This window comes from Cnephaeus nilssonii (genome assembly GCF_951640355.1).
Source record: "Cnephaeus nilssonii genome assembly, chromosome: 4".
Lineage (NCBI taxonomy): Eukaryota > Metazoa > Chordata > Mammalia > Chiroptera > Vespertilionidae > Cnephaeus > Cnephaeus nilssonii.
Genome location: NC_137075.1, coordinates 59,796,877 through 59,821,903, shown reverse-complemented (window position 1 = coordinate 59,821,903; position 25,027 = coordinate 59,796,877). Strand labels below are relative to the sequence as shown.

The 25,027-nt window shown below is 37.9% G+C and overlaps 1 protein-coding gene across 3 annotated transcripts in view; it reads left to right on the top strand.

The window, feature by feature from the left end:
• Nucleotides 1-9,306: 9,306 nt before the first annotated feature.
• The window catches only part of BNIP2 (BCL2 interacting protein 2), a 33,198-nt gene continuing 17,477 nt past the window's right edge, over nt 9,307-25,027 (top strand). For 2 of the 3 annotated variants that reach the window (XM_079767856.1, XM_079767855.1), the window contains exons 1-9: nt 9,307-9,465; nt 13,836-13,942; nt 15,030-15,097; nt 15,518-15,694; nt 17,342-17,518; nt 20,451-20,553; nt 21,363-21,494; nt 22,630-22,716; nt 22,837-22,935. In XM_079767856.1, the coding sequence (XP_079623982.1) occupies nt 13,893-13,942; nt 15,030-15,097; nt 15,518-15,694; nt 17,342-17,518; nt 20,451-20,553; nt 21,363-21,494; nt 22,630-22,716; nt 22,837-22,935 (893 nt within the window). In that variant the 5' untranslated portion in view covers nt 9,307-9,465; nt 13,836-13,892. Of the gene's footprint in view, nt 9,466-13,835; nt 13,943-15,029; nt 15,098-15,517; nt 15,695-17,341; nt 17,519-20,450; nt 20,554-21,362; nt 21,495-22,629; nt 22,717-22,836; nt 22,936-24,020; nt 24,057-25,027 lie in introns of all 3 variants that reach the window. The other variant, XM_079767854.1, reaches the window with a different exon arrangement.

Genomic DNA, 25,027 nt, shown 5'->3' with positions numbered 1-25,027 from the left:
GGGCAATCAGGCAGGCAGGCAGAGTGGTTAGGGGCGATCAGGCAGGCAGGCAGGTGAGCAGTTATGAGCCAGCAGTCCCCGATTGCGAGACAGATGTCCTATTGCTGGTTTAGGCCTGATCCCACAGGGACATCCCCCAGCAGTCGGACATCCCCCAAGGGGTCCCCGATTGGAGAGGGAGCAGGCTGGGCTGAGGGAACCCCTCCCCCATGCATGAATTTCATGCACCAGGCCTCTAGTACAAGAATAAAGTCACAACTGTAAACCTACTTATGCCCTACCCTGTATTTCTTAGAAATGTTTGCTGCTGCTTCCCTCTATGTACTCTGTGGAATGTGGAAGCGTCACACAAGGTGATGTGTAATATATGTGTATGGTTCAATTTGATTTTCTGAAGTATGGAAGTACAAATTCTGTCTGGAATAATTTCTTTTATACTGGTTCATTATAGAAAAGAAACTTATCACCATGCCAAAGACAAAACTGCTTCTAGGTTAATCTTGAATTTTATAAAGTGAATAAGTGGAAAAATATATGTACATTCATTTCAGACTCAACTTATAAATAATTAAATAACTATATAATTATATCTAGCTTTACCCTCGAGCTCAGCCAGCAAAGATATATTCAGCCCATGTAAAAAGAAGAATAAAAATCTCTCTGTAAAATTATACATTGAAGAGTGTAATGGCATTCAAGAGTTTTGTTTAATGTACATTATGCCTTCTGAAAGTTAAACTTACACAAGCATTTTCTTCAGGGTGTCTTAAATGTCGTCATCATCTCTTGTCTTCTTTATCATCTCTTATCTTACCTCTGGTCTCAGGTTGGAGTGGAGCTGGGAGCAAGTACAGACTCAGCACCCCTTCAAGTTTATCTTGGTTGAAGGCTGTATGAAGTATGACAAAGTAACATGAATGATTTTAATGCACACACTAAAGAATGTTTTCAAACTAGAGACCCGATGCACAAAATTTGTGCAAGGGGCTCGGCCCTCGCAACCGTGGCAGCTGCTTCAGTCCTTGCAGCCCTGGCTTCGTCCGGAAGGTCATCTGGAAGGATGCCCAGAAGGTTGTTTAGCTGTCCGGTCTAATTAGCATATTATGCTTTTATTATTATAGATAAGTGTTGTTTCTCTAAAAGTACTTCTCTCATCATATGTACATGATTGTCAAAAATTTTGCAGGACGTGTCTCAGTCTCTTCTTTTGGAATGCAGTTAATAAGTAATAGTTGATTGCTTTTCCATGTTGTTCATTATATTGGTTCTGAATAAATCCTTAGCATTAAAAAAAAATCCCTTGTTATCTGGCCTTTGGCTACTTATTTTTTACTAGTGCCCTGGTGTACAGATTCGTGCCCATTGAAAGGAAATTAATTAGAAGAAATATTTTAATATCGCTATTCACCCTTTCTCTATAATAGAAATTTCAACCAAATTCAAGATCGACAATGACAGATTGAAACACACCCATGTGATTGGCACTAGGAAGAGCTTTATACTGGTATGTATCGCGCATGTGCAAGTCAACTTAGCCTTTTATGTATATACTAGAGGCCCAGTGCATGAAATATTGTGCACGGGGGCAGGGGGTCCCTCAGCCTGGCCTGCACCGTCTCGCAATCTGGGATCCCTCAGGGGAAGTCTGACTGCCGATTTAAGCCCGATCCCTGTGGTTGGCCAGACGGCCCTGGCCCTGATTGGGGTTGGGGGGCCAGTCTGGGGTGGGGCCAGGTGGGGGAAGGGGCTGCAGGAAGTTGTCCAGCTGGCCAGCCCCACCCCCTATAGGAGTGGGGAAGCAATCAGGGGTGGGGCTAGCCAGGGGGAGGGGCTGTGGGCATCAGGATGGTGGGGGCCCTTTGGGAGCGTGGCCAGCTGGGAGGGAGAGAGGGGCTATAGGAGGTTGGCCAGCTGGCCCCACCCCCTATTGGGGTGGGGGTGTGATCAGGGGCGGGGCAGCTGGGGGGAGGGGCTGCAGGAGGTTGGCCAGCTGGCTCCACCCTGTATTGGGGTGGGGAAGGTGATCAGGGGCGGAGCTGCAGGCCGATCAGGGTGGTGGGGGCCCATCAGGGGCAGGGCTGGCTGGGAGGAAGGGCAGGGGATGAGGGGGGGTTGTTTGGCCGGCAGCCCCACCCTTGACCAGGTTGGGAGAGTCCGATCAGGGGCTGGTCGGCCAGGGGGAGGGGCCACGGGAGTTTGGCCAGCCGGCCCCACCACCTAATCAGGCCAGTTCACTCGCCACAGTGGGCGTCATAGTGACTGGTTTATGGTCGCTGGCTTTTTTGGTGTATGGGATGAGGCTCCAACCAACTGAGCCACTGGCCAGGGCTTTTTTTTTATATATATAGATTATTATCTACACTAATAATAGAGAAACATGAAAATTGACTGTACCTCTGCTATGCCCACAAGCCACATCCACAAGCCAATCAGGAGTGAGTATGCAAATTAACCCAACCAAGATGGCTGTGGCCACAGAGCGAGCAGGAGGCTTGGGTTTCCCCAGCGATGGAGGAAGCCAAGCTTCCCGCCTGCCCTGGCCAGTCCTGGCCTCCGCTCAAGGCTACAAAGTTTCAATTATAGAAGATAAGTAAATCCCAACAAAACTGGCTGTGGCCACGGATCGAGCAGGAGGCTTGGGTTACCCCGGTGATGAAGGAAGCCAAGCTTCCTGGCCTGCCCTGGCCTCCACTCAAGGCTACAAAGTTTCAATTATAGAAGATAAATAAATCCTAGATACCAGGGGGGAAGGGGCTGCAGGAGTTTGGGTCACCAGGGGGGCGTGGCCGGCCTGCAAACCACCACAGGCCCCTCACCCAGGCCACCCCACATCCCAAGGGAACCCCCACCCTGATCCAGAACACCCTTCAGTGCAAACCAGCCAGCTCCCACCCATGCACCAGGCCTCTATCCTATCTAATAAAAGAGTAATATGCAAATTGACTGTCACACCAACACACAAGATGGCTGCCCCTATGTGGTCAAAGATGGCTGCCCGCATGTGGACACAAGATGACTGCCACAAGATGGCCAGCAGGGGAGGGCAGTTGGGAGGGACCAGGCCTGCAGGGGAGGGCAGCTGGGGGTGACCAGGCCTGCAGGGGAGGGCAGTTAGGAGTGACCAGGCCTGCAGGGGTGGGCAGTTAGGGGTGACCAGGCCTGCAGGGGAGGGCAGTTAGGGGCAATCAGGAAGGCAGGCAGGCGAGCAGTTGGGAGCCAGCGGTCCTGGATTGTAAGAGGGATGTCCGACTGCCCGTTTAGGCCCAATCCCAGTAGGATCGGGCCTAAATGGGCAATCGGACATCCCTCGAGGGGTCCCAGATTGGAGAGGGTGCAGGCTGGGCTGAGGGACACACACCCCCATGCATGAATTTCGTGCACCGGGCCTCTAGTAGATAGAATAAACTTGCTTAATTAGACCTGCTTTCTGATGTAGCTAAACTTTTTCCATCCCAGTAAAGAACCCTAACTTCTCTTTCAGATAATTGTCAGCAACACAGCAATAAATATCAACACGAAGCAGATTATTATTGTAGATCACGCAGGGAGAACAAAGGGTAAAATATTTAATTGCAGCAGTGTTTGACTATATTCTGTGCAGTGAGAAAACCTGAAGTCATTTTCAAGGTCCACCATTTCTTACTTCTTTTCAGTTGGTTCAAGTTTCTAAACTTTCTAAATCTCTGTTTTTCAGCTAATGAAAAGATTATAGGATTCCACTGAGTCTCCTATCTACCTACTCCAGGACTTCTGTGAGGATCAAATGAGATGAGACATGGGAAAATGCTTCACAGACATTTGGTTAAAGTGTGAAATGTTTCCACCTAGCTATAAAGCAAGTTGTGTTCCTGGGTTGAAGAAACTCCAAGTAGGCTAGTCGCTAGGAAGAGGAAGCCGGGCATTGCTACGTGACATCATTACCCGGCGTCATTACCCGGCACCCACAGCCACCGTTTCCAGGCTGACCATGGGGTCTTGGCAGCATTGGCTGTGATTTAGTGGGCTGTTGCTCTGGGGTGGTGGTGGGGCCTGTGTCCCACTTGTGGAAAGCCAAGTGTTGCTTTGTCAGTGCCAGGTCCACACTGCTGTTTCTCTGTAAATGGCCAGTGCATGTCACGGCAGCTCTTGCGTTGAGCGTCTGCCCCCTGGTGGTCAATTTGTGTCATAGTGACCAGTCAGACGGTTGAGGGACACTTAGCATATTAGCCTTTTATATATATAGATTACTGGCCTTTCACACCCACTCATCCTCTCACTGTTTGTGCTCCAGGCATGATAAAAATGCACAGTTCCTAGCAGACTCTTTGTATTTGTATATGCCATTCCCTTTGCTTGAAAGCTCCTCCTCTTATTACTGGAGATCACTTCCTTTAGAAAATCTTTTCTGACCCCACCTCCCATCCCCTCAATCTGTTTAACTACATTCTATTTAACTGCACCTTGGAAGTACCAAGGTCACCTCAATCCACCAAATTGTTGAGTGTCTTCATTTGCCCCTCTCCCTAACTAGTCAGTGAGCTCCCTGAAGGTAGACATTTTTTACTGTACCCTCAGGGCCCAACAGTATTGACTCACAAGTGTTGTTCAATAAAGGTTTGTCCTGCCGAAACCGGTTTGGCTCAGTGGATAGAGCGTCAGCCTGCGGACTCAGGGGTCCCAGGTTCGATTCCGGTCAAGGGCACGTGCCTTGGTTGCGGGCACATTCCCAGTGGGGTGTGTGCAGGAGGCAGCTGATCGATGTTTCTCTCTCATCGATGTTTCTAACTCTCTATCCCTCTCCCTTCCTCTCTGTGGAAAATCAATAAAATATAAAAAAAAATAAAAATAAAGGTTTGTCCAGTGATGGCTTATGAATGGAAATAAAGATTTGTCATAAGATTTGTGAATAGGAATTTGAATGAAGTGGGTAAGTTAAGATAACTCTGAAGCAAACATTCATTTGATTGAGACCTAGTACAGTTCAAGAATTACTGAAATATTTAATAAATGCTATTGGCAAACTATTTCATCAGTTTAGTAAAATCAGATTCCCTACCTCATTCTAATAAGCATAGATACACAATTCCAATTGGATTTAATGTTCATATCTTGTAAAGATGAAACAAGAAACAACTATGACTAATTCTATAATTTTAGTGTGAGGAAGGCCTATTCTAAACATAATACCAAAGTCAGAAACCACAAAGCATAAGTTTAATGGTGGCTCTGAACTAATCTATCACTTTCCAAATGATACATACCTTCTACTTAGGGTATAAAAGCTATACTTTTTCCCTCTGAATTATTTTCCAAAATTTAAAAAGTCTAAATATCTGACTATTCAAGAAGATACATGGAAAAAATAAATGATTATTAAAAATACACTAAAGATTATCCAAAAATCTGGAAACACAGAGAAAATAATCTTTTTTACACTTTTATCAGATTACAGCTGGACCAGTTATTTAGAGGCATTTCACCTAAGTGTTGAAGGAAAATATATTGAGCATATTATTTGAAAATGTTAACTAGTATATTGTTTGAAATGTTAGTCCTATGTTTCTGACTTTTTAAATATCCTATTAAGTGTCATTTAACTGTAAAAAAATGGAGCAACCTAAATGTTCAATAAGGAATTATTAGTACATAAATTATCCATACTAAAAACTTTATTGAATTTTATATGACCTGAAAACAAGTTCATGATATAGTAGTATTTTGAAATGAAAAGATACATTAAATTAATAACTATTTGTTACAAATTATTTCAATTTTATAAAAACACATGTGCTATTTATGTAGAAATGTATACAAAAATCTGAAAGGATATACATAAATATATTTAATACTGATTATCTTGTTTGCTTTACTAGGTGTACCAGTTAAAAATGCGGATTTTTTTCAATACTGTAGATGGAGTTACACATATGTTGATATATATATGATTTGGTATGTATGCTATTTTGTTGTATTAACAGCAGGCTTCAAAACGTCATATGTCAAATTTTCTGAAGGTGTTAACATCGTAGATATATTTACACTTAAAAATGTCGAATTTCGTGCCAAAAAAAAAGAGCATTTGTGGGAAGTTTTAATTCATTACTTTATTTTGAACAAAAGCACTGCTGAAAGTTATCGTATACTTTGGGAAGCTTATGGTGAACATGCTCCATCTCAAGATACTTGTGAACGCTGGTTTAAACGCTTTAAAAGTGATGATTTCGATGTGAAAGACAAAGAATGTCCAGGTCAAAAGTTTAAAGACCAACAATTATAAGTATTATTGGATGAAGATGCATGTCAAACTCAAAAACAACTTGCAGAAAGATTAAACGGTGCTCAGCAAACAATTTCTGATTGTTTACAAGCAATGGGAGAGATTTTAAAGGAAGGAAAATGGGTGCCACATCAACTGAAAGAAAGACAAATGGAAAACCAAAAAGTCATCAGTAAAATGTTGCTTCAATGGCACAAAAGGAAGTCTTCATCAAATTGTGACTGGCGATGAAAAGTGGATTTATTTTGAGAATCCCAAACGCATAAAATCATGGGTTGATCCAGGTCAACCATCAACATCGACTGAAAGGCCAAATCGCTTCGGAAAGAAGACAGTGCTCTGCGTTTGGTGGGGTCAGGAGGGTGTGGTCTATTATGAGCTTCTAAAACCAGGTGAAACCGTTAATACTGATCACTACCGACAACAAATAATCAATTTGAACCACGCTTTGAACGTAAAACGACCAGAATGTGACAGAAGACACGGCAAAGTGATTTTGCTTCATGATGACACACCATCACACACTTCAAAACCAGTTAAAGACATGTTAAGAGATCTTGCCTGAGAAGTATTAACCCACCCGATGTATTCACCAGACCTTGCTCCTTCAGATTACCACTTGTTCAGATTGATGGCACACGTACTTTCTGAGCAGCACTTCAAAACGTACAAAGTGGAAAATTGGGTCTCTGAATGGTTTGCCTCAAAACAAGGAAAGTTCTATTGGGACGGTATCCACAAATTACCTGAAAGATGGGGGAAATGTGTAGCTAGCAATGGACATTACTTTGAATAAAGCACTTTTGATGTTTCTCTTGAAATTATCGTGTTTTCTTTGATTACAAAATTCGTATTATTAACCGGTTAATAACTAATATACATTATTAACCGGTTAACAGCTAATTAATCCACATTATTAACCAGTTAATAGTTAATCCACACTATTAACCGGCTAATAATTAATCTACATTTTTAACCGATCAATAGTTAATTCACATATTTAACCGATTAATAATTAATCCGCATTATTAACCAGTTAATAGTTAGTCTGCCCCATTAACTGGTTAATAATTAATCTGCATTTTTAATCGGTTAATAGTTAATCCGCATTATTAACTTTGTAATCAAAGAAAACACGATAATTTTAAGAGAAACATCAAAAGTGCTTTATTCAAAGTAATGTCCATCGCTAGCTACACATTTCCCCCATCTTTCAGGTAATTTGTGGATACCGTCCCAATAGAATTTTTCTTGTTTTGAGGCAAACCATTCAGAGACCCAATTTTCCACTTCTTCGTACGTTTTGAATTGCTGCTCAGAAAGTGCATGTGCCATCAATCGGAACAAGTGGTAATCTGAAGGAGCAATACAACAAAATAGCATACATATCAAATCGCATATATATCAGCATATGTGTAACTCCATCTATTGAAAAAAATCCACATTATTAACAAGTACACCGAGTATCTGTAAGTTTCTAACGTTTCAACTATAAGTATAGGTAATTCATGAAATGGGGATAAGAAGACAAGAGTAGAAGGCCTTATTCAAAACCAAAGCCAACACTAATTAAGCTTATTAAACAATAAAGTTACTGAAATGAAAAATAAATTACAGATTGTGAAATCATTGTATATTATTTCAAATTATTTCCTGCCACCCTGTGGAGAATACTACTCATTGCAGGATTGAAATAAGCAAAATCTGGAACCATGAAAAGTCTGTAAACGCAGATGAAGTTACAGGAGCATGGCCCAAGAAGTTGTTTAGTTAAAACTGTTCATCATTTGATCAGTTTTGTTTTCTCTGCCAGCTATTTAACAAAATTTCTAGGAGGACGATAATAATACCTAATAATATATGATTGCAATATACCAAGTACTGTTCTCATATATAGGGTAGCTAAAGTTTACAGTTGTGAGTATGCAAGACAGTTTATTCTTGTATTATTTGCCATACAAACAACTGTAAACCTACTTTTGTTCACCCCTGTATATATATGACTTTATCTCACAAAAATCCTACTAAGTAGTTATTATCTCCCTCCTCCCCCCCCCCCCCACCCCCCCAACAGAGAGTTTAACCACCTACCAACAGTGAGTAAATGTTAAAGCAGTGCAAACCCAAGAGCTGCATTTTGGATCAATGACTTAAATTTTTGAGCTTTTCAGTTACTCTATGCCCCACCACTCCCTAATGCTTTGCCCAAATAATAGACTGCTGGGTCTTTGTAGGGATTTAGTGATTTTTCTGAGAGGGATTATGATGTTCTCCAAACTAATCCTATTTCCTTGAAGTTGTAGAGCAGGTTTGCTACTCAAAGAATGATCCACAGACCTGAACCCTTTAGAGAACTGTTTGTTACATGGTCTGCGGCAAGAATAGTACAGAAATTGAGAGTAAGCATTTAGAAACCTTTATGGAAATTAAACAGGTAATTGATGGGTACTGGCTCTAATGATAAAATGTTTATCATTTTTCTCTTACCAAAGCATGGTCCACAACTAATTGAAAAATTTAAAAAAAGAATAAATTGATCGCTTCCTACATTCCAGTTGGAGAATTTACTGTTTCAAGGCTGTTCACCCTCGAGTTTTACCAAACTCTGGATTCTTCTGAGGGCTAGTTCCCCAAAAGGAGGCCTCAGATACTTTTCTTCCCTTCATTTTATCCACTTTGTAATATACAGTTATTGTAGCGATCAGTAATGCCAACATAAAGAATATAAAAATGGCTCTTTGAGACGCTAGGCTGCGTCCAGGCGCAGGTCAAGGTTGCGCCTACAGCCCGGAAGGGCCGCACAAAAGGTGCCCCGCCAGCCCGGCAGTAAGACCGGGCGGCCGCGCGGCGCATGCGCAGGGTTACTCCCTGAGGGCTGAGAGGGGAGGGGGAGGGACTCAGGGGTTTCAAGATAATGCCACGCCTGCGCCTGCGCCTCCGCCCGCGCCTGCGCCTCCGCCTCCACCGGGTGCGGCGCCGGCGAGAAGGTCGGCAGGTAGTCACTTCCGCTGGGGCTGCCCTCTGCATCCGGGTCAGCTACGCCGCTACCGCTACAGCTGCATCTGTGGCCGGGGTCCTGGGCTCGACTCTACACTGCGGTCCGAGGGGAGCGGGCTCCGCTCGGCGCGACCTTCTGCGACCTGGCCGTCAGCCCCACGTCGCCGGCCTGGAGGGGCGAAGAAGACGAGGGGGCCAAGGCTTCCTCCGGGGTGAGTGCGGCCCGGGAGGGCTGGGCATGGTGGGTCCGGGCTGGGAACACGCGTGGGGGCGAGCGTCCGAGGGTCGCGTGCCCCGGAGGGCCAAGGAGAGGAAGCCCGGAGGGCTACCCTTCGTGGGGGGTGCCATAGAACCTGCCCGGTGGCGCTTCCCGGATCCCGCCCAGCGTCGGCCCCCGCCCTTGGCTCGGCTCCTGTTTGCTTTTGCCATCCTTGCACCTCCACCCCCTTTTCCGTTTGTGGGGTTGTGCACCGGCTGGAACCTACGGTACCTCCTTCTAGGCCGCCCCCCTGCACACACCCCGGTCTGAGTCTGGTGACTGGGCCACGTCGGTCCCCTATTTGTGACCAGCCTCGTCCCGGTGCAGAACAAAGAAACTTAGACTTCTGATGTGCCTCCTACCTTCGGAGAGGAAACACGGAAGCGGCATCTGTAATCAGAGCTTTAATAGACCTTCCTACTTGAAAAGCCGGGTTTCTGCGTGCATTCGGACGCTATCTTTTTCCTAAATAATCTGGCGAAAAATGGTTTTGGTGTCCTGGGTGCATATGATGCCACTGGAGGTCTGGGTCAACTCATGTTAAATGAAAACTTTATTTGGTTCTATTGCGTTGCTTTGAAACTTCCCTTGTCTGTTCCGGGAACTCTTTTTTTCTGCCAAGAGCTATTTGGATATTTATAACATCATTCGAGGGCCACACAAAGTTGTCAACTTAAAAATTAGCCAGCTATATTTGGTTATACACTTAATTAACTCACCCCTAATGCCTTGGCAGGGTCAGGCCAAATGATTTCCCTGGCCAGACGTTCCCCACCCCTGGAGGTGGTCATAGCGCCTTCTACATAGTTGAAGTGTGTGATTGCATTTTTCATCCTCACCTTTTTTTATTAAGAGCTCTATTTTCCCTAATGCTTAACTTCTTAATTTTTTTTAATTAAATGTATTCTTTCTCTGATAGTTTGTAATTCGCAATTTGTAAATGGTAAGATTCCTCAAAATTGTAACTGAAGCTACCCAATTTAGTTACCCTGCAGACTATATTCTTGATGATCTTACACTCCTCCTTATTTCTTGTCATTTTACATTTTCTCTGAACTCTAATTATTAGTCTTCATAACCTTCTCTATTGCAGCCTACTATTGTTGGGCTTAGACTGGAAGCATTACAGGTCCACTTCTGCAAACATGTCAGTATTGTTGAAGTCGTTAGGCATTACAAGACCTTTGAAGCTAAGTGTAACCAAATCTGGCATTACAGGCTTTTTCTGTATAAAGTTGCCAGTGAACTGGAGACACTGCTGTGTTAGAAACAGTCTAGGTCTGGGAACCAGGATGTAGTGTCATTTGCCTCATATATATGATAAATCTAGGATAATAACACCAGTGTTTTAGACCTCACAAAATTGTTGGTTGGAACATATGAAATGATGAATGTGCAAGTGGTTAGTAAATGTGAAAAGCACTCTTTGGGAAAGCAGTTGTGTTCATTCCATCAGGAGTAATGCTGGTAGAAGGAGCAGTGAGGAAGGAAGGCGTTTAAGGAAGGAAGTAGTAGTATATTTAGCCAGATCTGATCAATTAACCTTGGCTGGCAGTGGATTGAAAGATGTCTTGTTAATCTTACCTTCTGTAAAGCAGAATACTAGCATAATACGATGATAGTAATATTCCAAAATTATAATATTTGTAACTATAAGAAAGTGTTAGAGATCAGTTATTAGACTTTAATCCTGTTAAAGGTCTCAGCATGTGTGTTTTATAGGTGGGATAATTATCCTTTGCTTTATTTTCACAATTTTAAGAAAGATCAGCAGCATTATAATTTTTCTTAAATTTTGTGTTAACATTTCTGATAGAGTATCTCATTTCATTCTTTGTTTTAATGAACATATAATTGACATAGAACATATTAGTTACAGGTGTACATGATTTGATATTTGTATATATTGTGAAATGTTCACCACAATTAAGTCTAGTTAATATCCATCACCACACACAGTTACAAAAATTTTTTTCTTGTGCTGAGAACTTTTAAGATCTCTCATAGCAACTTTCAAATATATAATACAGTATTATATATTAATTGTGGTCACCATGCTGTACATTACATCCCCGGAATTTATAACTAGAAATTTGTGCTTTTTGGCCCCCTTCACTCATTTTTCCCACCATCCCATTTCCATCAATCTGTTCTCTGTATCTGTGAGCTCAGTTTTAAGTTTTTGTTTTTGTGTTGCTTTTTAGATTTCCACATGTAGGTGAGGTCATACAATTTTTGTCCTTCACTTAACATAATGCCCTCGAGGTCCATCCATTTTGTTGCAAATGGCAAGATCTTCTTTTATGTGCTGAATAATATTCCTGTGTGTGTGTGTGTGTGTGTGTGTGTGTGTGTGTATACACGTGTACATTCACATATACACATACCACATTTTATCCATCCATCCATTAATGAGCACTTAAGTGGTATCCATATTTGGCTATTATAAATAATGCTGCAATAAATATGGAAATGCATATATCTTTTTGAAATAGTAGATTTTATTTCCTTGGGCTAAATACCCAGAAGTGGAATTGCCGATTCATATGGTGGTTCTACTTTTAATTTCTTAAGGAACCTTTATACTGTTTTCCAGGTAGCTGCACCAATTTACATTCTCACCAACAGTGTACAAGGATTCTTTTTTCTCTACGTCCTCCCCAGCACTTGTTATTTCCTGTCTTTTTTGTACTAGTCACTCTTACATGTGTGAGGTGACATTGTGTCATTTCATTCTAAAGAACCTCTGTTACCTTGCTTTCAAGGAAGCAATGACAAGAAAGCATATAGGATTTTTCCAGGAGTGCTTGGTGATCTTCATAAACACATAGGATGGCCTAAATTATTTTCCTGTAATGCTAACAGTGTTGCCAAACTCATAGGAAAAGTGAACATAAATATTTAGAATGAATCCCTTTCATTTAAATGAGGAAGTGAAAAGCTTTCCTGGGCATTTCCTTCTGTCCACTGTAATTGATTTTAGCATAGATGTGGTTACTAGTACCTATTCCAGGAGCAGTGTTGAACTACATAATAGTAAAGTCACCATGTAAAATTATAATTCAGACAGTTCTAAATATGATCTTAATATTTAATTTTTGCTTATACTGCTAAGTTGCACTGGGGAAATCCCCTTCTTTGTTGTAAAGGAGGAAATCCATTATCTCCTTGATTTTTAACCTCACTAAAGTGAACGATTGTTTTTCATTTATCTCTATGACCTCCACTCATAGCTGGCAAAAGTAATGAAATGCCCTAACTAACATAAGTGTGTTGATAAATCAGATTATTCCTGTTGCTTTGGGTTATTTTATTTTTATTTTTTAAAACATATTTTTATTGATTTCAGAGAGGAAGGGAGAGGAAGAGGGAGAGAGAGAAACATCAATGATGACAGAGAATCATTGACCGGCTGGCTGCCTCCTGCATGCCCCCTACTGGGGATGAGCCTGCAACCTGGGCATGTGCCCTTGATCGGAATCGAACCCAGGACCCTTCAGTCTGCAGTCCAACGCTCTAGCCACTGAGTCAAACCAGCTAGGGCTGCATTGGGTTATTTTAACAAATAGTCTCTTAAAGTATTATTTCCTCATTCCTTTTTCCCTCATTCTAATTTACAAAAAAATGGGAAGCAGCCAGTTAAAGTCAAAGTCAGCAATATCCTTCAGTGTTTGTGCTTATATTGCTCCTTTCTTGTTTGTTTCCTGTTATTAGAGCTGCTGATAAAGTGCTTCCAAGAACAGTACTCTCTCAATTGTTTTAACTGTTTTTATCTACCTGCTGTACTTTTCCTCCTAAAGTTTGTGACGAAATGTTTAAGAGTGAATTTATCCTTCTCTCTCCTCCCCAAACTAAATAGCCATGTTTATACGCTCTGCTGTATTAATATCACATGATTCAATATGACATTAAAGTAAAAATTGAATGAATTGGCTAAGAGAGCTGAAATACTCAGGCTCTCTGTATTTAGAGGGGCTGTTTTCTAATGATACAATTGTTCAAGGGGTAACACAGCTAAAAGACACAGTTTGTCTTCTAGACTCACAACCTGGGACACATGCATTTTTGCAATTAAAAACAAATATGAAATATATATATATATATATATATATCACACACATACATACATACATACATATATATATTCTGATTATTTTCTATTCAAATTTCTTTTTAAATGGTAGTTACAATCCAGTAAATTGATTTTATGACCAGACCATTGAGCTAAAGCTAGAGGTGTGAGCTAAAATATAAGATTATTGTACCTTTTCAGCCAATAAGAGGTAAAATGACAAGTTGTTATAAATTTTTCTCTTTTCACAGGACATTGGCTCTCTGGATTATCGGGAATTTGTAGTTGACATTGAGTCCAAGCTGAGGATGGAAGGTGTAGAACTTAAGGAAGAATGGCAAGATGAAGATTTTCCAATGTGAGCAGTGCTTATAAATGAAAATAAATGGAGAACAAAACTTCAAACTTTCTTTATTCTGATGTCACCTATTAAATGACTATTGGGCTTAATGTTCTGCTTTTAATCTTTTAAAAAAATGTATTAAATAAAATAAGCCAGGCTTTCCCGGATCATGTGACCGGCTACCTTGACAGATTAGCATTTGTATTTACATTTGTATTGGCACCAATAGAGTTGATAGAAAAAGAGCAAAGGCACACCTTTTTCTTTCCAATTTTATTGAGAAATAATTGACATACATCACTCTAAGTTTAAGACAGACAGCATGATGGTTTGCAGATCTTATGTTTAAATGATGTTTCCATGCCATCCTGGTTAGAAAACCATCCAGTGCGTAGTAAGGTTCCTTAGCAGTTGAAAGGGACTGGTGAGACTGAGTCATACTGAGTCATTGCATAGTACATGATGATAATAGTAATGTGGAAATGCTAATACTCAAAGCAATTACCAGAGTCCCATTGTGAGCTATGATTTAGCTTCATCATACATTATTGTATCATGTATCACATTAAATTCATGCATTTGAATTATATTTGTTTTGTAGGTTTATAATTTTTATATTTGTTTTATAGTTGTATTTAAGGGCAGTTACATAAGGAATTTATATTTACTTTTGTGTTACTGATATAAATATGTAAGTCAACTCTGACGATCTGAAAATATTTTCTTTAAAAGTGTTTTATAAAGTCAATTTTCTACATAATTGTTTTTATAAGCTTTTTTTTTAATCTTCACCTGAGGATATTTTTTCATTGATTTATAGAGAGAGTGGGAGGGAGGGGAAGAGACAGAGAGACACATCAAGTGAGAGAGACACATCAATTAGTTTGCCTTCCACACGAGCCCCCACCAGGGCTGGGGGTGGAACATGCAATCCAGGTATGCCCTTGACCGGAATTGAACCCAGGAATGTTCAGTCGGAGGGCCAATGCTCTATCCACTGAGCCACACCGACTAGAGCTATAAGCTATTTTTAATAGAACTTGGGACTTGAAAAAAAAATTTTTTTTAATTTCTTACTTAAAAGTATGTCTTTGTCTTCTAGACCATTACCAGAAGATGATAGTATCGAAGCAGATATATTAGCTGTAACTGAACCAGAGAACCAGCCTGGTAAGAACTTGACACTTTTAGTTTCAGTAAAAGATAGAGTGTGCTATTTTTGAACACATTTCTTTGTCAAGGAAAAAATATACTTGGTGTTTGTTTCATCATAGGGAACAAAAGATAAGTTGAATGTTGAGGAAAGAATTTTTGGAATACTTTGGAGGTTTTTGGAAATTTCTACACTAAAGGGATGAGAGTAGATCACTTTTGGTAGTAGAGGTGACTATGAGATCTGCCTCTATTTAAAAAGATGTATCTTTGCTGGGATGTACCATCTTGCCATGATGTAGAAACAGCCATGATCAAAATCCAGAGTTGTAAATTAGTGCTTTGAGATTGTGTTTAATTTTATTTTTCCTCAGGATGAAGTGGTGGACATTTAAACATTCCTTCTAATACATCTTTCGCTTGGTTTACCCATTCCAGGCTCACTAGAAGTTAATGGAAATAAAGTAAGAAAGAAACTAATGGCTCCAGACATTAGCCTGACCCTGGATCCTAGTGATGGTTCTGTGTTGTCAGATGATTTGGATGAAAGTGGGGAGATTGACTTAGATGGCTTAGATACACCATCAGAGAATAGTAATGAATTTGAGTGGGAAGGTAAATATTTCATTGTTTTTATCTAACTTTTATTAATGAATGTTTGTCTTTATATACATGCGTGTTTTTTGTAATGGCATTCTCATAGGATAATTGGAAAAACTTAAAACTTGACAGTTAAAATGAATGATTAAGAGATTTTGTTGAAATACGTTATTTTTTTATAAAGTTCTTTTTTTCCCCTTTTTTACTAAGGTATGAAATTTTGCTAACACTGAATATTCTCAAGGCTTTCAAACTATTTTTAGTAGATTACACAGGTGGCTTTTTTTTTCCCTCAATTGCTGTGAAGTTACATTTTTTACATGGTCGCTCCCAAAACATTGCTTGATAATTATGGCATATTCTTATGTCCACTAAAAAAAAAAAAGCTTTGAAGAAACATAATTTAGGAGATGTGCTAAAAGTAGTTAAGGGTTTGCAGAGAGAGATTCCTAAAGGGAGTTTTTTTAGGATGATTTTTTTTAAAAAATAGGTTTGCTGATATTGCTGCACTTTGTAAACAACCAGCTTGAATTAATGTATACTCTTCAGTTTTATATTCCTCATTTGTTATTTGAAATCTAAAGGAATTTGCATGTGTTTTGCTTCGCGTGCTTTCTTTAATTAGATAATTGTTGGCTACAGTGTCTTTGTATTGTTAATAATTTATAGGTATATACCATCTTTAAAATTATTTTTACTTCAAAGCAGTATTTAGCACTAAGTATATTATCTATAGGAAGGGTAAGATCCTTGATGTGCTGTGCCTTTTGTTCCTTTTTCCTTCCCTGTTTATTGGTTCAATAAGCAGTCCAGTAAGAAGCAATATTTTATAAAGATACTGAAATAGTTTTCTGCCTATGTGTTTTGTTTCTTCTTTCTTTAATGCACCTCTAGTCATTTCCTGGAAGGATATTTTCCGTTAACTGCTTTATCTTGGAAACAAACAACTAACATGCAGTAGGTTTCCCCTCCCCCCATCTTTTGGTAAGGACTATGATACTAAAATTTTGAAAATCATTACAGCATTAAAAATCATCTAAAATACAATCTTGAAATATAAATTACACCTAATCACTGGTGCTTATGCTTTGTCTAATGTCAATTTAAAATATACTTTTGCATGTATACTTAAGAATATTATCAATAAATTTCTGCTTTAAAAAACTGATCAAATGAGCAATAATCATTGACTAGTTAACCACTTTCTACTGATATTATAATGTTTGGGGAATAATTTATGTGTTCAATAACAACAAAAAATGATTGGCTCCCAGATAATTAAGTAACCTGTAGTGTTGATAACTGTCAAGGACAGTCTTGTTATAAACAGAATCTGGAAAGGCATTGTAGGGCCAGTGTACTAAGATTTTGATGTCTGTATGAATTATCTTTTCTGAGCTTACAGATATACCTTGTACTGTGATTAGTGCTTTCTGAATTAGGCAATACAAAAAAAAAGAAAAAAACCATGATTTCCAAAAGCATAAAATGACTTCATCTGAAGAGCAAGCCTTTCCTTCTATTATGAAATATTTAATATTCCACAGAAAGTATAATGAAAAAGTCTCCAAACATTCTAATTAGATAGCAGGGTGGTTAACAGGTAATTTTATTTTGTGGTGTAAGTAACATTTGGAATTCAAAAACCTTTTATTTTGACAGATGATCTTCCAAAACCCAAAACTACTGAAGTTATTAGGAAAGGCTCAATTACCGAATACACAGCAGAGGAGGAAAAAGAAGATGGACGACGCTGGCGTATGTTCAGAATTGGAGAACAGGACCACAGAGTTGATATGAAGGCCATTGAACCCTATAAAAAAGTTATCAGTCATGGAGGTAAGAGTTACCTAAGATTGTTCAGATTTTTTAATGCAACATCAGAAACCTAATTGCTTAAAGAAACTCTCCCTTGAGATATTATGTAATTTTGAAAAAATAATAAATATTTATCATGTCATTTTAGTAACATAACAGGTTTAAACTAAAAGAATAAAGCCATCATTTAAAAATCATTAATGCATGCACTATTGTAAGTTCAAAAGTTATAAGAATATGCAACGAAAATTCTCCCTCCCACCCTATCCCTTGACACCATCCCCAAAACTGAGACTTTCTCCCCTTTTGTATCCATTTATCATTTATATGTAGTGAAATGTTCTAAACCATTTTTGTAGCATTTGCAATTTTTTTTCAGCTTCATTGAGATATAATGGACATATAACGTTGTATTATAAGTTTAAGATGTATAGCATGTTGATATGATACACTTGTATATTTTAAAGTGATCACCACCATATCCTTAGCTAACACCTGCATTAGATTACATAATTACTATTTCTTTTTTGTGGTAAGAACATTTTGAAATCTTAGCAATTTTCAAATACATAACACAGAATTACTAACTATTGTCACCATGCTATACATTAGATCTTCAGAACTTACTCATTTTCTAACTGGAAATTTGTACTCTTTGACACATCTCCCCTTCTCCCGCAGCCCATAGTAACCACCATTCTAGTCTTTTTTTCTGAGTTTAGGTTTTTTTTAGATTCCACATATAAGTAATATCATATTTGTTTTTATTCTGTCTGACTTATTTCACTTAAAAATGTTCTAATCTTCAGTGTACAGTTCAATGAGTTTTGACAAATACCCATATAACCATATATACCCCTATAGCCTACACCCCTAGACATATAGAATATTTTCATACTCCCGCCCAAGGATTACCTCTCCAGTAACCACTATTGTAATGTCTACCCTCTGGTTAGTTGTACCTGTTAATATAATTTCATGTAACTGGAGTCATATGGTATACACTCTTTGGTCTACTTCTTTTGTTCAGCATAATGTTTTTGAGCTTCATCCATGTAGTTGCATGCATCCATAGTTTATTTCTTACTGCTGAGTGACTTTGCCTTGCATGGATAAGCCACAATTTGCTTGTCTATTTTTCTTTTGATGGACATGTTAGTTACAAATTTGAGCTATCATTATTAAAACTGCCATGAACATTCTTATACAGTCTTTTGTGGATATAAGTAAAACCTGGCTTTTTAAACTATGATTCTTAATTTACCTTAAAACCCTGAACAAGTCCTAGCTGGTTTGGCTCAGTGGATAGAGCATCTGCCTGCGGACTGAAGGGTCCCGGGTTCGATTCTGGTCAAGGGCACATGCCAGGGTTGTGGGCTCGGTCCCCAGTGGGGGACGTGCGGGAGGCAGCCAATCCAGGATTCTCTCTCATCATTGATGTTGCTACCTGTCTTTCCTTCTCCCTTCCTCTCTAAAATCAATAAAAATGTATTTTAAAAAAAAAACAAAAACCCTGAACAAATCTTTCATCTTTACTACAAAGTAGAAAACCAGTTCATTCCACATTTTTATGTAGGTTCTACTTTACATATTTGTGGGATATACAAAAATACAAGGCTTTCTGTCCCTTCCCCTAAGAAATTTACAAGTCAAATAGGTAAAGCTATGAAGACAATTATAACTTCTGTCAGTCTGTCTTTAATCTTACTCAGATGAAGAATTAAAAAAAAAAACCACCACAGGATAATCTGGATCAGGAAGTCCAGAGACATATTAATTCAGATAGTTCATAGGAAGCAGGTTGTGAGACCTAGTTCATGGCTTAAACACAGTATTTTTCAGAAATAATACTTTATTTTTCTTACAGGAAATAATTAGGGCTATTGTATCCTACTGAATTTATCACTATATTTGTGACTAAGGGATTAGTCACTATTTGTTATTGGATATACTTAATATCTAGAGATTACAATTCAAAAATAGACATTTTAGCTCTTTTTCTAGAATTATGTCAGAGATGTGATTTTTTCTTAGGTGTTAATACCTTAAAATCTTCAAAACATTAGGCAATATTGAACATAACTCTTTTTTATTTATTTTGTTTTTGTTTTTTACATTCTCACCCAAGGATATTTTTCCATTTATTTTTAAGAGTGCATGGAAGAGAGAGGGAAAGACAGAGAGAAATATGATATGAAAGGAACACATCGATTGGTTGCCGCCTGCATGAGCCCTGACCAGGGCCCAGGCCGGGGAGGAGCCTGCACCTGAGGTACGTGCCCTTGACTGGAATCAAACCCGGGACCCTTCATTCCACAGGCTGACGCTCAAACCAGCTAGGGTGAAAATAACTCTTTTTTAAAAAGCATCCATTTTAGCTCAGTTGCTGTGGCTCAGTTGGATGAGCGTCATCCCGTGCACCAGGAGGTTGCTGGTTCAATTCCCAATCAGGGCACACGCCCAGGTTGCAGGTTCAGTCCCCAGTATGGGGCCTGCAGGAGGCAACTGATCGATGTTTATCTCTTCAATGTTTCTATCTCCCTCTCCCTTCCTCTCTCTGAAATCAATAAAAACATATAGATTTTTTAAAGACTAAAAAAATAAAGTACCCACTCTAACCTAAGTTGCATAAGAATGTTTTATTGCAGATATTGTTGTATCGTGTCTGCTTGGGTTATATCGTTATTTTTGTTTACTTGTTAAAACAAGTCTGGCTTTCTGATTATGCTGGTTTAAGTGGGTTTCTGTTTTTAATGCCCACCCTTTCCTCTTCAAATGTTATTGTTGTCTTTTTGACAAGAGGGTATTAAAGATCTAAAAAAAAAAACACAACTTTTTGATCCAAAATTTTGTGGAAGGTAAACCACTTATACTCTAACAACGATACAGATGTCCTCTGAAAAATCTTCAGAGTAAAATCATGCTGGTGATTTTATCTTTGGTTTCTTTTCAGGATATTATGGGGATGGATTAAATGCCATTGTTGTGTTTGCTGTCTGTTTTATGCCTGAAAGTGGTCAACCTAACTATAGATACCTGATGGACAATCTCTTTAAGTATGTATATCTTCACAAAAATGTTTGGACAGAATTCCGAGTTAATTAGATGTCCAATTTAAGGAAGTGAAGTTTAGCTGGGTAAAAATTATAAATATCCCAAGTCTGGTTGTTTTTAAGTACTTACTCTTTAGCATTATGAAACTATTTGTTTTTCAACTTGACTGAAAAAATTGTTATTTTAAAACTGGAAGGAATATTTCAGATTATCTGTTCCAGCTTCTCTATTTTATAGTTGAGGACACATTGAGGGTAAAGAAGTGACTTTTTTTAAAATTTCAAAATTACATGACTAAATTACATTTAGCCCTGAAAAACCAAATGTAACTAAGCTGACTCAGTTCTATTGTATTTCCACAAAGTCATTCTTTTTCTCCAATTAGTGCAGTTTTTTAAAAACTTTGTTGTGGAAAGTTTCAAACATATACAAAAGTAAAGAGCAGTGTATTGAATCTTTGTATACCAATCAATCAATTCCACAGTCATCAATTTAGACTTCATTCCCACAATTCAAACTTGCCCCGCTGTATAATTCTGAAGCAAATCCCAGACATCATATCATTTCATCTATGAACATTTCAATGTGTATTTCTAAAAGGTAACTCAACCAATGTTATCTCAATAAATGTAATTAATTTTAAAAATAAACTGAAGATAACTTTAAAAAAAAATAATCATTATACTAACTAACACTGTTAAAACTTTAATTGGTTTTTCTATCATTGAGGGGAGGGAAGGGAACTGTATAATTTGGCTAACCTAGTTTGGTTCACAAAACTGTTATTTAAGGTTTTAATTTGCTTTTACAGGTATGTTATTGGCACTTTGGAACTATTAGTAGCAGAAAACTACATGATAGTTTATTTAAATGGTGCAACGACTCGAAGGAAAATGCCTAGTCTGGGATGGCTCAGGAAATGCTATCAGCAAATTGATAGAAGGTACTATAAATACAAGTTGAAAGCTAGTCTGAATAATTTTTATAATGGCCTTATTAGATTATTTTCTGTTGGCACTTAAAGGCCATGTATACACTTCCTAAATTACATTTATTAATTTCATAGAAAGTTTCTATTTTCTCAATACAGTATTTTTAAATGTTATGAAGGAAGTTAGTTTTGATTTTATAAAGAATAACTTTAATTCCTTAAAACAGATTTATATAATAGCTCTTTATGTCTCCTTATTTATACCATGTTGAACATTTTCCAGTAATTTACGTTTTTGGGAAAGGTTAGAGAACTTGGTACATTTTCTATTTTATTACATTCTGAGTTTTGCCTAACATATGTTAGCGTATTTTATGTTACAGTGCTTATTTAGCTGTAATCTTTCTTTGGAATGAGCTCTAGAAGTGCATTCTATTGGCAGTTAGTCAGTCATCCATGCTAATGGAAGGAACTTTGTTCCTCTGATTGGTTTGATTTGACCATAACTAATTCGAGCTAGTTTAATCAACTCAGACCCACTAATAGGTTTCTCTTCATACCTAACCATGACATGGACTAGTTCTTGTAATTTCAAAAAAGATCCATAACAATCACTTTATTTAAGTGAAATATGTGTGATAAAAGTTATTTGGTCATTTTAAATTGTCTAGAATAATGCCTTTCATTTTTAATAAAAATTTTAGACTTTGTAAGAACACATGAGATCTAATTTATGCTGCCCATTACTGTGGTGATCCCCGCCCCCCACACACACTTTTTGCTTGCACAGTGCCTTTCATGGTGTTGAGGAAATTAGTACCAGTTTCTCCCCAGTCCTGAAAAATGTGAACAGTTTACTTCTGTATTCAGTATTAGCCTCTACCCTTGGGTGGCAGAGTCCTGAAGACAAGTGCTATACATAAATGTAGCCAAATGAAGTAAAGTTTATTTCATACCAGTAGGAGGGACCATCACAATTCATGAGTGCATTATCTTGTATTTGAAGGAATATCACATCTAAATGAAAACACTTAGATGAGGGATTTTCAATTAATTTTTGTTTAAACTTCCATATACTTGCTGATTGCTTAACTTCTAACATTAGAATTTGTAAAGTTTGTTAAATTTTTCTTTTTTTTAACTCCAGGTTACGGAAAAACCTAAAATCTCTAATCATCGTACATCCCTCTTGGTTTATCAGAACACTTCTGGCTGTTACAAGACCATTTATTAGGTAATTTTTTGAATGCCATTGACACTTTTAAAAAGCAGGAACACAAACTCCTTGTATGAATTTCTTGTCAGTGCTGTTGGTCAGAAATATTGAGGTAATTATTTTTATTTTCTTCCATAGCTCAAAATTCAGCCAAAAAATTAGATACGTCTTTAATTTGGCAGAACTAGCGGAACTTGTCCCCATGGAATATGTTGGCATACCAGAATGCATAAAACAGTATGTTTTATTTTCTTTCTTTAATTGTATTGGATCTTTATATTTTGATGTGCAAGAGGTAAATATTTTTAATACTCATTTTTTCTCATTTCATAGATTGTAAGTATTTTGTAACTTCTCTTGTTTTAGTAACAAAATAAGAGAAGAACAATCTAGCCCTGGCCAGGGTTGCTTAGCAGTTAAAAGTGTTGGCCTGAGCACTGAAGGGTCTCCAGTTCGATTCCCGGTCAAGGACACATACCTGGGTTTACCTGGGTTGCAGGTTCAATCCCCATCCTTGGTCAGGGTGGGTGCAAAAGGCAACCAACCAATTGATGTCTGTGTGTCTCTCTCTCTCTCTCTCTCCTTCTTTCTCTCTCTCTCTCTCTCTCTCTCTCTCTCTCTCTCTCTCTCTCTCTCACTCTCACTACCCTTCTCTCTCCCTCCCTTCCACTCTCTAAAAATCAGTAGAAAAAAATATCCTTGGGTGAGGATTAACAAAACAAAAAAAGAAGAAGCCATTTCCCAGCACCTTCCCCATAATTCACCATTTTCTTCAGTCTGTCAATTGAAGAAATGGGAAGAATTATTTCTGGTTATGATTAATTTATATTTGTAAAGACTGGCTTACAGTCTAAGAGATGATTTCCTGATTGGTCAGTGCTAAAGAACATTCTCCAAATTTGGGCATGCTGCTCTCCTAATTTGAGTAAAAGCTTGTCATGACATTGAATAATATTAATAGAGAAATAAAATGTAATTTAGATCAGCATAGCCTTAATACTTTCCAGTGACTAGAATTTATTCTGTTTACCAAATTAACTTTTATCTAACTTTTAAAAGGTCTTGGTAGAGGCTTTTAATGTAAAGTACTTGAGTATCACGGTGCTATAATATAGAAAAAGTGTCTTTGTTAATCTGAGATTTTAGTCTGTTGAATGTGTCAAAGCCAGAATTCTTAAGTCACTTGTGATTTTCTATATTACTGTATTAAATATTTTTTGTTTTGCCTGCAAACCTAAATGATTTTATTTTAAGTGCCTTTTTTGAGTTTTTGTTTATCTTTATAACATGTGTATTTACTCAAATAACTTTTCCCTACCAAGGTATGAAGAAGAAAAGTTAAAAAAGAAACAAAAAAGGTATATGCACACCTTGACTGGGTTGCATCTAGACTAGTCCATTTGCATTGCACAGACTAACTCTTCCTTACTTGTTGGTTAGCTTGTAGACAAAGATAATAGCATTTGTAAATATAAATACACCCCAGAATCTAAATGCAGAGTGAATCCAAAGTTCCTGATGCTGCCTGTGGCTTGGATTTACTCTGTTTTAACAGCATATATATTGCCAATTAGTAATTAAAGGCCACAGCCTGTGCTCCCTCCTTTTGGGTATAAATACTGATAGTAAACCAGAGGAATTACTAAGAATACAATTTGAAAAATCAATTATTTTTAATAATTTATCATTTTTACCATATTTTTTTAATCTGTAACTTGTGCTTTTAAATTATTTGTGCACTTTTTAAAGAAGGTATTTTACTTTTCTGGGGTTAATGATTATATTTAAAATGCACATATTCTTTGACTAACCAACATTGATTTCTTTGTATGCTTAAATGGCCTGCTAACCAGTCAGATTCTACATGTGATAAAATACCTAAAAGATCAATGTACCATTTAATAGTTAAAACACCCCGCTTTCCATCTTAAATTTAATTTTGAATACTTCTGCTTTGAGCATAACAAACTATTATCTATTAATACCTTGGCATAGAAGATGAAAGGCAAGGGTATAAAACAGCTACATTTTATATAGTAATTTTTAAAAGTGTAGGATTTGGATCTAACTTGTTAATGGACTTAAAATATTGATAATTAGCAATACAGTTTAATGCAATCTTTCTTAAGAGTTAAGGTGAGAGATTTATGTAGTTACCATTTTGACCATTCTAAAGAACCAATTGTAAGTAACTGGAACTTGAACATTCTTAACTTGGGACATATTTTGTCTCTGTTGAGCAAAAATTCAGTTGACCACGTGTTAGAATAATAGCTTTACATTTCTATATGACACTTTACAGTTTATCGAATAGTTTAATAGAGATATG